This window comes from Aquarana catesbeiana, linkage group LG10, assembly GCF_042186555.1.
Source record: "Aquarana catesbeiana isolate 2022-GZ linkage group LG10, ASM4218655v1, whole genome shotgun sequence".
NCBI classification, from domain to species: Eukaryota; Metazoa; Chordata; class Amphibia; order Anura; family Ranidae; genus Aquarana; species Aquarana catesbeiana.
In genome coordinates, this window is record NC_133333.1 from 44,587,401 (window position 1) to 44,601,521 (window position 14,121).

The 14,121-nt window shown below is 41.8% G+C and overlaps 1 protein-coding gene across 2 annotated transcripts in view; it reads left to right on the forward strand.

Annotated features, from left to right (window-relative positions):
* Positions 1–14,121, forward strand: part of LOC141110634 (pregnancy-specific beta-1-glycoprotein 3-like) — a 100,849-nt gene that overhangs the window by 40,574 nt on the left and 46,154 nt on the right. For both annotated transcript variants that reach the window (XR_012236310.1, XM_073602083.1), the window contains exon 5: positions 8,501–8,740. Coding sequence is in view for 1 of the 2 variants with exons in the window: in XM_073602083.1 (XP_073458184.1) it covers positions 8,501–8,740 (240 nt within the window). In the remaining variant the exon portion in view is untranslated. The remainder of the gene's footprint in view (positions 1–8,500; positions 8,741–14,121) is intronic.

The following is a 14,121-nucleotide window of genomic DNA, read 5'->3' on the forward strand; positions in this document are numbered from 1 at the left end:
TTGTTGTATAACAATTTTTGTGGTGTCATTATCCAAAATCAAAATGTGCATTTTATAGAAAACAGGCCTGTGTAAAACCCACAAGAAAGACACAAATCTTGATCTTACAAAGTTCACATTTGGTAGAACTTGAAGGCTATATCAGACATGAGTATTTAGGAACTGTGTTTGATATTGCGTTCAGATGGGGGGAAATCACCCCAGGAAAAGCCAAATTTGGAAGATGCACACAAATTTCCCAATGTCAACATGTGCTATCTGCCATCAGGGGGGATCAAGGGACATGTTTTTGGGGAGAAAGCCCTTCCTCACCGCTACTTTATTATTGAGGAAGGGGTTGCACCCCCAAAACGCGTCCATTGATCTCCCGTGATGGCAGATAGCACATGTTGACACACTGTGTGCATCCTCCAAATTTGGCTTTGGGAAAAATCACAAAAACATTTCGCACATTGTAGCAGACAAAAGAAGAAAGTGATTTTGAGGGGCTTTAAACTCGCCCCAAAACATCAATGATGTTTTTATATTTTGGAATAACATCATTGATGTTTTGCTTGATGTTTTCCAATTGTAAATTACACCCCATGATCTCCCCGATCAGGATCTGGGCACTTTCGGATGTGAAAGGATCTTCATCCACAACCTCACGATCACCTAAAAAGAAAGGAAACCCAAAATAAATTAGGTCTAAAAAAAATGCCGCCATCCATCTCTTATCTGAGCCTGTGGTTGCAGACACTCACCTGTTGTGGTGACTACTTCCACCACGTCTTCTTCCTCCTGCTCAGCTTGTGTTGGGTGGATTTCCCCTTCTTCCAGAGGGGGGGGGGCTCTGGTCTCCTCGGATGAGGGGTGTCCTCCGAGTCTTTTCTCCCCTATGTAAAACAAAAATGGTATAATTAGCACACAGATATTTGATGGCAGAACTCTAAAGATGAAACATTGCTTGGAAGTGGGGTACAATTGTCTATTTTAGCAGAGTTCCAAGATGTAGCTTTTTTAGTGTCCTTTGTCAAGCTGCAATACTTTACCTGTTTTGTACAAGCTTCACAGATGTAGCCCCCCCTATAGTATACACTGGAGCACCTGTGTGGCCCCCCTAATAAAAATGGTGTTCTTGTGTCCCACACTAGTGCTCCAGTGTCCAGATGTGAAAACAGCTGCTCAGTGTCCTCTCCTTACACACAATCTAGTTTGCATTTCATTCTAGTAACAAAGCCATCTACACAACCCAATTCTTTGAAGACAAGTATAGGGCCTCAAAATGGTGGCCAAATGCATATGGGCTAAACAATGGTATTTTATAGTCCGAAATAACAATGTGTGATCCGAACGAATAATGTGCCCATGAACATGAAAGTTGCCATTTTAAACTGTACAACAGTTCCTAAAAGCACATGGAGCAGCACGAACGTAATAAACACAAAAAGAATAGGAACACAGCACAACTACTTACTTTTTTGCAGCACTCTCCGGATCTTTCTGTACTGCTCATGTTCTCGTAATTTCAGGTCAGACCACCGCTTCCTGAGTTGATCTTTCGATCGTCGTACCCCGAATTTCCGGTGCAGACTCCTGACCACTTTCGCCATGATCTTGGCCTTTCGGACATTGGGGTTGGGGTAAGGCCCATACTTTCCATCATAGTCGGCCCTCTTCAGGATGTCCACCATCTTCAACATCTCCCCAAAGGACATATTTGAGTCCTTTAATCTCCTTCTGGATTGTGACGTTTCAGGCTCCGGCCTTTCCTCCTCCTCCTCGTTGCTGTAATTAGCATGATCCTGCTGTCTATCCGCCATGTGCTCTTCCTCCACTGAGCCGAACGAAAAGGGGCGGGGAATAGAATAGAAAGAACGTCAGGGGCGGAGTTATACGCATGCGCAGTGTGTATAAATCGTAACGCGCGCGTCTTACGTACGATCTGTGAGTGGAGGAAGGAGCATCGGAGACGCCGATCGTGCTAACGAAGGTAGGATCTAAACTTGGGCCTATACTGCTTTGAAATTGAAGCCTATATTGTAACAAGATTAGGGGAGTTTGGCCTGACATTAGGGTTTGTCTTGTGTTGTGTATTGCAGAGAAAATGGATGGGTTCAACGACCACAATTTCCTGCCCCTGTTTATTGACAAGTACAGGGAGCTGCCCTGTCTGTGGCAGGTCAGACACCCCCACTATAATCACAAACAGAGGAGGCAGGCAGCGCTGGAGAAACTGCTGGAGTTGGTGAAGCCGGTGGTCCCCACAGCAACCATCCCTTATTTAAAAGCTAAAATTGGTGGCCTGAGGAGCACATATCTGAGGGAGCGCAAGAAGGTCACAGATTCCCAGAGGTCCGGAGCTGCAGCAGATGACGTTTATGTCCCCAGGCTGTGGTACTATGAGAGACTGCGATTTCTGTCAGACCACACTGAAGTCAGGGAATCCCTCTCTACTCTTCCTTCCACTCTTCCTTCCACCCTTCCTTCCACACCAGCTGAGGCTTCTGATGTCCAACCTAGGCCTTCCAGCCAGGAAGAAGTGGAGGAGCCCAGCTGGAGTCAGGTATAGCATTCTTCTACAGATTTCTGGGCAATAAATAAATGATGTTTACTAGATGTTATTATTGATCACTAATTGCTGCTTGAAAGTGTTTTACATATCAATAGACAGTAGTGGGCACCCAAAATTGGGACTAGAATGCAAAATGCTGGGCTCAGAAGGATAGTCTGTTATATTTGTTAACATTCAATTTGCAGCAGTGAGGAGGTTAAAATTGTGTGTGATTGATGAAAACAATACTAAAACTATGTCCCTTTTTCATACACAGGAAGACCTCAGCCAGGAGGAGGCTGTGGAATGTGGCAGTCAGGAGGAGGCGGGGATTAGTGGCAGCCAGGAGGAGGCGGGGATTAGTGGCAGCCAGGAGGAGGTGGGGCTAAGTGTCAGCCAAGAGAAGCCAGGGACTAGTCGCAGCCTGACTGAGTCTCAGGTCCCTCCCCTCCGCCTGCCATATAAAAGGGCCAGGAAGGCCACTCCCAGTCCTGTGCAGGATTCAGCATACAGGCTGATCCAGGAGGCTTCGGCGTCCCTCAGAGCCTTCCCCAGTCCTGAAGAGGCCTTTGGCTGCATGGCTGCCACCAAATTGCAGGGCATGCAGGAGGGCCAACGCAAGATCTCTGAGGACCTGATTTATAAAGTCCTACGTAAGGGGGAGAGTGGGGAACTGACACACAAGACAGATGTCATGGAGAGGGACGATCCTCCTCCTCCTCCTGCTGCCACAACTCCACCACCACAGCCAAAGCCTGTAAGGAAGCGTGGAAGGAAGACCAAAGAGTGATGACCCTGGGTTCAGTCTGGTCTGACAAAAGCTGCAGTCTCTCGTATGACCACAGCCTGGGGACACAGATGTCATCTGCTGCTTTCCGGATCTCTGGGACTTCTGGACCAGACTGCCCTCCCTTAGATATAGACTCCTCAGGCCACCAATTTTGCTTTTAAATAATTGATGTCTGCCCTGGGAGTCCAAGGCTTCGCCCACTTCTGCAGTTTCTCCAGCGTTGCCTCCCTCTTTGTTTATAGTTGTGACCCCTTAATAAAATATTTTTAGGTAAATTCTACTCTCCTGTGTGTGTTTTCATCCAAAAAGGACAGTTTGTTGGTGAGTATTCAGGTACATTTCTAAAGTACAATGTGAAATTAACAAGGGACAACAACACCAAACAATCTCCTACAGATTAAATAGAACAACATATCAATGGTGTTGTGGGAACTTGTCACAAAAAACACACAAACATTTTCGGGAGTACAAATCAAAATCACCAAAAAAAAAAAATAAATAAAAAGAGAAACACAAAAAAAGATTCTACATTAAAGTAAAAAAAAAAAAAAAAAAAAAATATGTTGTCAGATGTGAGAAATCAAAATATATTGAGGGAATCCCGATAAATAGTAACGAAAAAAGTTTGTGAGAAGTGTGTGTGAATATGAGCATCAAAACGACTTAATTCTTGTCACATTATAAAGAAGAAGAGAGTGCGCTGTATTAAACCATTTTGAACATTGCAGTGTGACGAAAGTGCTTTATCCATTACGAACGCTAAGTTTACCAGAACGAGCTGTCCCGTGCCGGAATTTCTTCTGAGCATGCGTGGCACTTTGTGCGTCGGAACAGGCCACACACGGTCGGAATTGACGCGATCGGATTTTGTTGTCGGAAAATTTTATCTCCTGCTGTCCAACTTTGTGTGTCGGAAAATCCGATGGAAAATGTCCGATGGCGCCCACACACGGTCGGAATTTCCGACAACACGCTCCGATCGGACATTGTCCATCGGAAAATCCGACCGTGTGTACGGGGCATAAGAGTACCAGCAGATCCAGATTTTGTAATAAATCAGTATATAATGTTCACATTTTAAGGTGACCTGGAAAACACAATACTCTGCTTCACAGCCCACAAGCTTTAGTATTAACCATTCTCACCATAAGGGTTCTAACTTCACTGTAGATGATCTTCAATAACAGGGTATTGTGTTTTCCAGTTCACCTGAAGAAGTGAACACTATATCCGGATTTATTATGAAATCTGAATCTGCAGGTACTCAGAAGCATTTTTTCTTTTTTGTTTTCTTTCAGTTTACATCCCTTTAGGGGAGTATTTTCACTCTCTGCTCAAGGAGTATCGATTATACAAGCGTTGATCTGCTTTGGATTCTCATACTCCTTATGACTTCAGGGGTTTTAGTACTTTGGCCCATCTACATTCTATGACAGCTTTATTTTCTGTTTAATGGTAGCTGTTAAGTGAGATCATTTTCAGAGGAACAAAGGGCACAACTTGCATAGTTAATTGTTTGTTCTAAATGATAAAAAGATCAGGGAGTAAAGATATTTTAAAAAAGGGGAATCTACAAAATGTATAGCAACTTCTATACCATGTAAATACTGGGGTTTGTATTAATTTTTTAAATAATATTGTCTCCTTTTTGTTGCTATGAATTTGGCATAATAATATAAATCAGTAAAAAAGAATTATGATCAGCCTCTGGCTAAGATATTTGTATAGGGTAGGGTGATGGGGTGGTCATCACGTCCCTCCTTGTTGGGTGCCAACTAGGGGTCACATGAGTGGTCTACCCTGGGGTGGGTTCTTCTGGGTTAAGTTAGTCACTTTGGGTAGGGTAACTGCTTTACACATGGAGTACCTTTGCTTGCACAGACGATTGATCTCTAATAAACTCTAAACTCTAATATACACCACCATGGTCATTGATGCGCTTAGGAGGGACACACAGAGCTCTTGCCCTCTCCAACCATCCAGGATATCTCTGCTAGCCTAATACCAATAACGGTATGGGGCCCTGTGGTGCACTTCACTTAACGTTTCGTCTTCTGTACCTGTGCACAGACTGAGGACCTCTGCAGGGCTGATCTGCTCCAGTTGCTATGGGAGACAGACCTGCTCATGGAGAGAGTGCTGACAAAAACTCCTCCTGCAAGAAGCTATACCACCAGTCACCTGTCTATGCATACGACAGGCTTCTAGAGAGACCCTTTGTAACCACTTGTGTCATCACACCGCATTAACTCTTATGTTGTGTACACACGATCGGACTTTCCGACGTAAAATGTGCGATCGAAGCTTGTTGTCGGAAATTCCGACCATGTGTAGGCTCCATCGGACAGTTTCCTTCGGAATTTCCGTCGCACAAAATTTGAGATCTGGTTCTCACATTTTCGGACAACAAAATCCGTTTGCGCAAATTTCCGATCGTGTGTACACAATTCCGACGTACAAAGTGCCACGCATGCTCGGAATCAAGCAGAAGAGTCACACTGGCTATTGAACTTCATTTTTCTCTGCTCGTCGTACGTGTTGTACGTCACCGTGTTCTTGATGTTTGGAAATTCCGACAACTTTGTGTGACCGTGTGTATGCAAGACAAGTTTGAGCCAACATCCGTCGGAAAAAATCCATGGATTTTGTTGTCGGAATGTGCGATCGTGTGTACGGGGCATTACACTGTTGTCTTCATAGTCTATTTTTTTTTTATAATTCTTTATTTATGGCTTTGCATATTACAAACATTACGCCGAACACACGGCACACAAAGCCACAATAACAGTTGCAACAAGCCCAATGTGTTTAACTGACCCAAACTGTAGACGGTGTGCTGGTTACTTGCATTACACCCCTTGAGTAGCTTTAGACCAGGCGAAGTCAAAGTTTCAAAAGATTTATTTAAATAACTTGGCATGACAATCAGATAAAGGCAACAGTGTTTCCCTAAACTAGTCCCTAACTCAGTAGAGCTAGTAGAGAGCCTAGGGGTAAAACAAATGATAAAAGAGTCAGACAGTTTATTAATAAACGGTGTCAAAGACTCTTTCATTTGCTATGAAAGTTAGCAAAAATAGGTTTATTTAGTAATGCAAAGAGCAACATATAAAGCAGTTTTCCTCAAAATGGAACACTGTTCTTGCATTTAAAGCTGAACTTTGGGCATTTATTTAAATATAAATTTAAATATATTGCGCGATATCCGCAAAGGATATAAATTGACTTTTTGTGTACCAAATGCCTTTGCAAACTTAGTTATTAACCTGAAAAGCAGGAGGCGGAGAAGAAACCAGTTATCCTGCACAAGGAGAGACAGCAGCAGTGACAAGGTATTATTACAGGAAGCTCCTGCACAGGGGCAATATTTCACACTGAATTACTGCACAGATCTGGAAGAAATACACAATGCACACCAAGATTCTACTAAAAATACATGTGACAATATTTGCTTATCCCTCAGTTCAACTTTACAGCCCATAACTACCCATAAATTCTAATCCATCATTTCTTCTGCTTGCTTTAAACTGATGAAGAGAAAGTCAGATTATTGCTTTTGTCCCTGCAGTCTATGCAATAGCATACCTCCTAACTTTCTGAAATGGGAATGAGGGACACCTATTAGCAAAAGTATGGAGGCATAGGACACACCCCCTGCCACGCCCCCTTAAAAGGGAATTGTACAATAAAATGGTTGGCTAAATCCACAAGTTCTTTTTTACCACTACTATTCCTTTATATTGGCTTTTGGAATTTACAAATGCAGCAATGTAGAAATTGGATGAAAGGTTTAGCACTGGGAAACACTTTTTGATAGATAAGTAGTGCATTGTATATAGATCAGACCAAAATGAGGGGCAAATGAGGAGGAAAGTGGGGCAGAGGGACTTTGTTCTGAATCAGGGACAGTCCCTCGAAATCAGGTCAGTTGCGAGGTATGCAATAGTACAACTCTTTGCAAGATCAACAGGTTTTCTTTGAACTTTTAAAACAGATATAACAACATGCATTCAACTATATAATTAACAGACCAAAATCAAACAAAAAAGTTAGAGTTCACAAACACTTTAAAGTGGTTGTAAACCTCTGATATGAAACTTGAACAAAGCATATCCCTCTATAGTGTGTACTTGTCTCAATCCAGAGCACTAAGTGTCATTTCTGTCTGCTGCCAAGTTCCTCTGCTATTAGCGTGAGTCACTTATGACAAGTTTTTCTGACACAAAAAAAAAAAAAACGGTGGCAGGAAGGGAACTCCAGCACACAGCCTGTGACTGACAGCTGTGTTCCTGTGTGCTGTGTGAAGGGAGCGTGTCCCTTCCCTCCAGTCAGGGCTAAAAGCTCTCCTCACTGAGCCCCCCACACACACTTTTTAGAGCTGAGAGATCCAGTGTAAATTCTGCACTTTGAACAGATATAAAGAAGAGAGGGCTGCAGATAAACAGGTACAACTTTTTCAGGAGGATTTGTTTCATCTCAGTGAAGTGACTGTCCTCAAGTGATGCACAGAGTATATGTGAGGGTTTACAACCACTTAAAAAAAAAAAAAACTTTTTTTGCACTGCATGGATAAAGCACAGGTTTGCTCTAAGGCAAAAAGAGGGCATTATTACATTTCAGCGGATTGATGGGCATAGCTCCCAACTGTCCCTGATTTTGAGGGACTGTCCCTGATTTGGAACAATGCCCCTCTTTCCTCTATGTGTCTGATCTACATAGTTGTATATAAAATGTACTTTTTATCTTTCAAAAAGAGTTTCCCAGTGCTAAACTTTTTATCCAATTTCTAAATTGCTGCATTTGTACATTTCAAAAGCCACTATAAACCAATAATAGTGGTAAAAAAAAAGCAAAACTTTTTTTTGTATAATTTCACTTTAAGGGGACGTGACAGGGGGTGTGTCCTATGCCTACATACTTTTGCTAATAGGTGTTCTTCATTCCCATCTCAAAAAGTTGGGAGGTATGCTGATGGGTAATAAAGTCAGCCAACTGTAACAATTGAATAAAACACTTTTTGTTTTTTAACTATGCACAGTTCATACAGTACACACATGCAATTCTCCCTGTTACTCATTTACATGTGAGAATATCTACAGGTAAATGATAGATGTATAATGGATAATTGATGATGATAATGTTGAATTCATGAGTTGACATCATTTTACATTTCATAGGGAAACCAGAAGGAAACATTGCTTGCTCTGCTGAGTCTGATGGACAGAATATTAAACTTGGCTGTTCCTGGTCAGGAGGACATCCAGCAGCTAATGTGTCCCTGACCTTCAATGGAACAATAAAGAATGAAATTACCAATGTAACCAGCCTGGTATCCAAAGGTAATAATTTCCAAGGATCAGATCTTATCTGCAATGGAGATCAACTGGGAAGAACATCTCATTGTACAGTGCCAATAGGTGAGTTTCAGTTTTGTCTACCTGAAGCATATTAATGTCCCCATCTTCCACCACAGTCAGGGTTGTATCAATCATGTTCAGAGTCCAGATAAAGTAACATCACCATGGGGTTTGCATAAAAGGCACAGCATCCTGAGCCCAAAAAATATCATGCCTTCATTTCATGTCTTTAGATCTTTGTACCTCTAAACAGGAGGAAGTTCAAGGATACTGATTTATAGAGAAAACCTCTGAAAGTATCCCACATACTCACTTTGGAGCAATTTACTAAAGGCAAATAGGCTGTTCACTTTGTAAGGGAAATTTCTTTTTTTCAAAGAACACCAAATCACCCGCCAGGGAAAAAAAACAACATTTTTCCTTGCCTATGTTAATGGTAGATAATGGAAAAAAGCAGAGCTTCACCTCATTCACTAAGCTCTGGGTAAAATTTCCTTGCAAGATGAACAGTCTATTTGCCTTTCTTAAATCAAGCCCTATGGATACAGAGAATTTTTCAGCCTTGTAGATTTACCCTCTTGCCGGCCACCCTATAGCAGTTTTACTGCTACAGTGTGGTGGCTGTGCTCAGGATCATGTATATATATATAATATATATGTGTGTGTGATCTGGCACTTCCGGGTAGCAGGAGTGAATGCGCGCTGCCATCCGCTTGCTCCCGCTGTGATTTTGCACAGCGGGAGCCTATCAGCGGGTATCGCAGACTCGATGTCCATCGGCACCCACTGATCATTTGTTACACAGGCAGAACGGTAGTCTGCCTATGTAAACAAGGCAGATTGCCGTTCTGTCTGTGCAGAAGGCATGGATCCTGTGTCCCTGCAAAGCAGGGACATAGATCCATGCCTTCCCCTAGTAAAAGCACTTCCCACACAATACACAAACACTGGCTAGGAACACATTTAACCCTTTGTTTGCATATTTTTAGCACTGATCACTGTATTAGAGTCATTGGTTCCCATAAAGTAACAGTATCCGATTTGTCCGCCACAATATCGCAGCCCCATTCAAAGTCACTGATCGCTTCCATTACTAGTAAAAAAATAAATAAATGTTCCATAAATATATACCATAGTTTGGTTTGCGCAAATGTTATAGCGTATACAATCAAAATACGCTTATTGGAATTTTTCTTTTACCAAAAATATGTAGCAGGATACATATTGGCCTAAATTTATGAAGAAATTAGATTTTTTATATTTTTTTTATTGAGTCTGTTTTATAGCAGAATGTAAAAAATAGTGGAGTTTTTTTTCAAAATTGTTTGCTTTTTTTTTTCTCTGTGCTATAAACAAAAAAAGACAGAGGCAATCAAATACCACCAAAAGAAAGCTCTATTTGTGGGAAGAAAGGACATACATTTTATTTGGTTACAGTGTTGGCCTGGTCATTAAGGGGAGTAAATCTTTTGGAGCTGAAGTGGTTATGAACAGTCATTGACCTTGCAGCTATTCATTTCTGTTGTCAATTTCTCTTATTTGTAAAAAGTGTTTAGCAAATGTAACTAGATGTTGGGGTTTCACAGACTTTCTAACTGTACAACATATATATCTATATATACCATATATAAAAAAGATGCAAAAGGAGTTGCCCCAGAGATTGAGGTCACAAAACACTAAATTATAAAAAATCTACAAATCCATGCTTTATTACAAATCGCAGGATAAAAGATTAAAACCAAAAAACTGCACCAGAAAGAGAAAAGGTTGATTCAGCTAATTACACCTTAATACATAGGTAATATTACTTCAATGAGTAGTCTACAATGCACATGTTGATCCATGCATAAAGAAGGTGAAGGACATCATAAACTTGAAAATCATAATCTCAACGTATTTCGTGAAACACAGTTCACTTCATCAGGAGTTTTTATGCTGCCAACAAAGTGCCTATAATTCATAAAAACAATAAATGTAGTGTAGCAAAGTCCCGGGTCCCTTGAGGCCTAATGGTGACCTTCAGAGTTAGGGACAGCTGACATCCTTCTGTGTAGAGTGGGTTACAAGGCATGGTGGGTGTACTGCAAGATCAAATGATGGGCGCCAGACACTTTTTGAATGCAAAGAGATTTATTGTCTCTTGAACAGAACTGTGGGAGAGAGGGTTAGGGCCAGGACACCCTTAAGTATATGCAATAATAATTGGCAGACCCCAAGACTTCCATAGGTAGACAGCTATACAGGTAAAGGCCTCCAACTGGACATCACTTCTGTATAGGTAGGACCGCTTTCTCCTATGGCAACAATCTTGTAGCAGTTACAAACAGTAGTAGTATTCAACTATTGGCAACAAACAGTTCTCCGCTTATTCCACAGTCACTCACTGTGGGCCTTCACTCCACAAACTCCCAGTCTTTCACTAGACTTCAGATCCAATGGCCACTGGATCCCCTGAACTTTTTCACTGTTAGTGCTCAGTATCTTCCCCAAGCATCACCCCGCTTCTCTGCTAGGTCCCTCCTGGCTTGGCACTCACAGATACTCTTCAAGCATCACCCCCGCTGACACACTAGGTCCCTGGCTTGTCACTCACTGATGCTCCGCAAGCGTCACCTCTGCTGTCCCGCTGGGTCCCTGGTTTGGCACTCGCTGAAGTTCTCCCACTTCTTCACTGTCCCCGGCTGGTGAGAAGTCTGCTCTGGTGCTGTCCTCAGCTTACTCACAGTGGTCTCCGGTAACAAGGTGGATGTCACTTAGTGTCTGAGCTTGCAAAGCCCCTGTCTTATCTAATGTACTAGCATAGTGCCACCTAGTGACAGAAGAGAAAGGGTGCAAGATTTAGAGAAGTATCAATTGATCTCCTAACAATTGGCCAAGGCAGCTATCACCTGGCAACTAAATTAACTACCTGGCAACTAACCTACTAAAATTACTTGTGTACCAAAAAGTAAACGGCAAAGCTGTCCCAGCATCACGGACATCAGAGATGTCTATCCCTTGGGGTGTGGGCACAGGGGAAGCAGCCATCAAACAAAAAAAAGGAGAAAGTGGCCTTGTTTCTCAGTAATGGCAAAAAACACCTAAAAGTAATGAAGTATACAAAATAAAGAAAAAATGTAAAAAGTCAAAAAGCCAAGTGTCTACCAGCCCCACATGTAAATGAGCCAGTGATACAGGGAGTTTTTATTAGGAAGGCCAAACAATAATAACATGCTACAAAAGCAAAAGGCCTATAGTAATGAGTGATTCAAAGTAAAATAATGAACAAGAAAAACAGAAATGTAGCACCCACAAAGAGGTAAAGATACATGATGGCACCAAAGGACCTACTGTGATACAAATGCTAGACATTGAAAGAGCAGCTTTCCATTTAGTTTTAGTCTTATAGGGCGTACACACGGTCGGACTTTGTTCGGACATTCCGACAACAAAATCCTAGGATTTTTTCCGACGGATGTTGGCTCAAACTTGTTTTGTCTACACACGGTCGCACAAAGTTGTCGGAAAATCCGATTGTTCTAAACGCGGTGACGTAAAACACGTACGTCGGGACTATAAACGGGGCAGCGGCCAATAGCTTTCACCTCTTTATTTATTCTGAGCATGCGTGGCACTTTGTCCGTCGGATTTGTGTACACACGATCGGAATTTCCGACAACGGATTTTGTTGTCGGAAGATTTTATCTCCTGCTCTCCAACTTTGTGTGTCGGAAAATCCGATGGAAAATGTCCAATGGAGCCCACACACGGTCAGAATTTCCGACAACACGCTCCGATCGGACATTTTCCATTGGAAAATCCGACCGTGTGTACGGGGCATAAGTCTTTTGACTAAAATGCCATTTTCATTTTAGTCCCATTTTAGTCATCTGCAATTATTTTAGTTTTAGTCATATTTAGTAGGAATCAAACCAATTAACGGTGCGGCCGATTATTGGCGGCCAATGTTCAGTTTTTCAGAAGTATCGGTCAAAAAATGACCGATATTAGCGATATTGCTTCAAGGGGTTTACTTTATTGTAATAACAACCGAAACGGCTCAGCAGCCGCTCGGCTGTTATTACAAGCAGCGGGAGAAGATGTCCCCCCTCTCCCGCCGCCTTCCGCCACAAGCCTGGGCTCTCCCATCCCACCGGGAAGCTCGAGCAACCAGCTGGCCGAAGACCCAAACAAAGCCGATGCTTTGTTCGGGTCTCAGATGTAGTAACATTGTTTTCTCAACAATCGTTGAAAGGAGATGATTTATTATCGTTTATTTGTATGATATAAGGTTGTGGAAATTAAACAATAAAAAATCATCTCTTTTCAACGATTGTTGAGAAAACAATGGAGATCAAACTCTTTGTTTAAACAAAAGGGGGCTACATAGTATTATTTTTTAACTAATCATTTTTATTCAAGATATGTCACTAAGTGATTTATGCTGGGTATACTTTCTTTTTTTAGTTAATGTCTGTAGTACTCCTTATTGCATATATACATGTTCTATCTTTTTTAATAATCTTTATGATGTTTTGGTAGTGGATTAATTACAATGGTATGATCCAGTTATCTATGAATTATTATACATGGAGCCATTAGGAAGGACGATATATACATACATTATATTTGGTGTATATATCAATTTAGGGGTAAGGGGGGGTTTCTTACCTGATTCTGTATTTGCATCAATGGATGCGTTCATAATTGTATTTTTTGTTAAATATTGGGTAGTGAATGTTTGTTATTGTTCCTCTTCCAGGGGGGCTTCATCATATTGTGGTCTCCCCGTTCTGTAAATAATTATTATTGTTTATAGTGGTATCCACGCTGAGTGGTATTATTTTTAGAATCGTGGGTGATATCCACAACAAAATGGTGTCTATTATGACGGCTGGCGATTACATAAACATGGCCGCGATTGTGGTATATCAGTTACATGGACCTACAACAAAATGGCGCTGATCTCGGCTCCATTTAAATGGCCGCCAACACAGTATATAACCTAGTAGTCTCCACCATCCAATCAGATCCCACTGAGGAAGACATGGGGCCAGGACGGTGGAGGAGACAGTTTCATGCTTGTTTGAGCAGATTACTGGCACACGTAGGATTTGAAGCTTTGTATAGTTTGGTGCGCTGGAAGCACCATTAAAACGTGAGTACCCTGATGTTCTTTTTTTAATTAATCTTACAAACAAACGATAATACACTATCCAGCCTCTTTCTTATTTTAACATTGAGGATATCCTCTGTGGATGTAACCGCGGGATCCTGCTGAAAACTTCTTAACTCAGATCCCAGGAGTGGTTCAACAGCTAATGTGGACCAAAGTTAGTTGTGCGGTCACACTGCTTGAGGTGAGCGCAGTCACACGGGGGGAGCACGTGTGTAAAGTCACCTTCTTACTGAACAGGATTTTTCTTCACAAGAGTCACTTTATAGTATTATTGCACGTATGC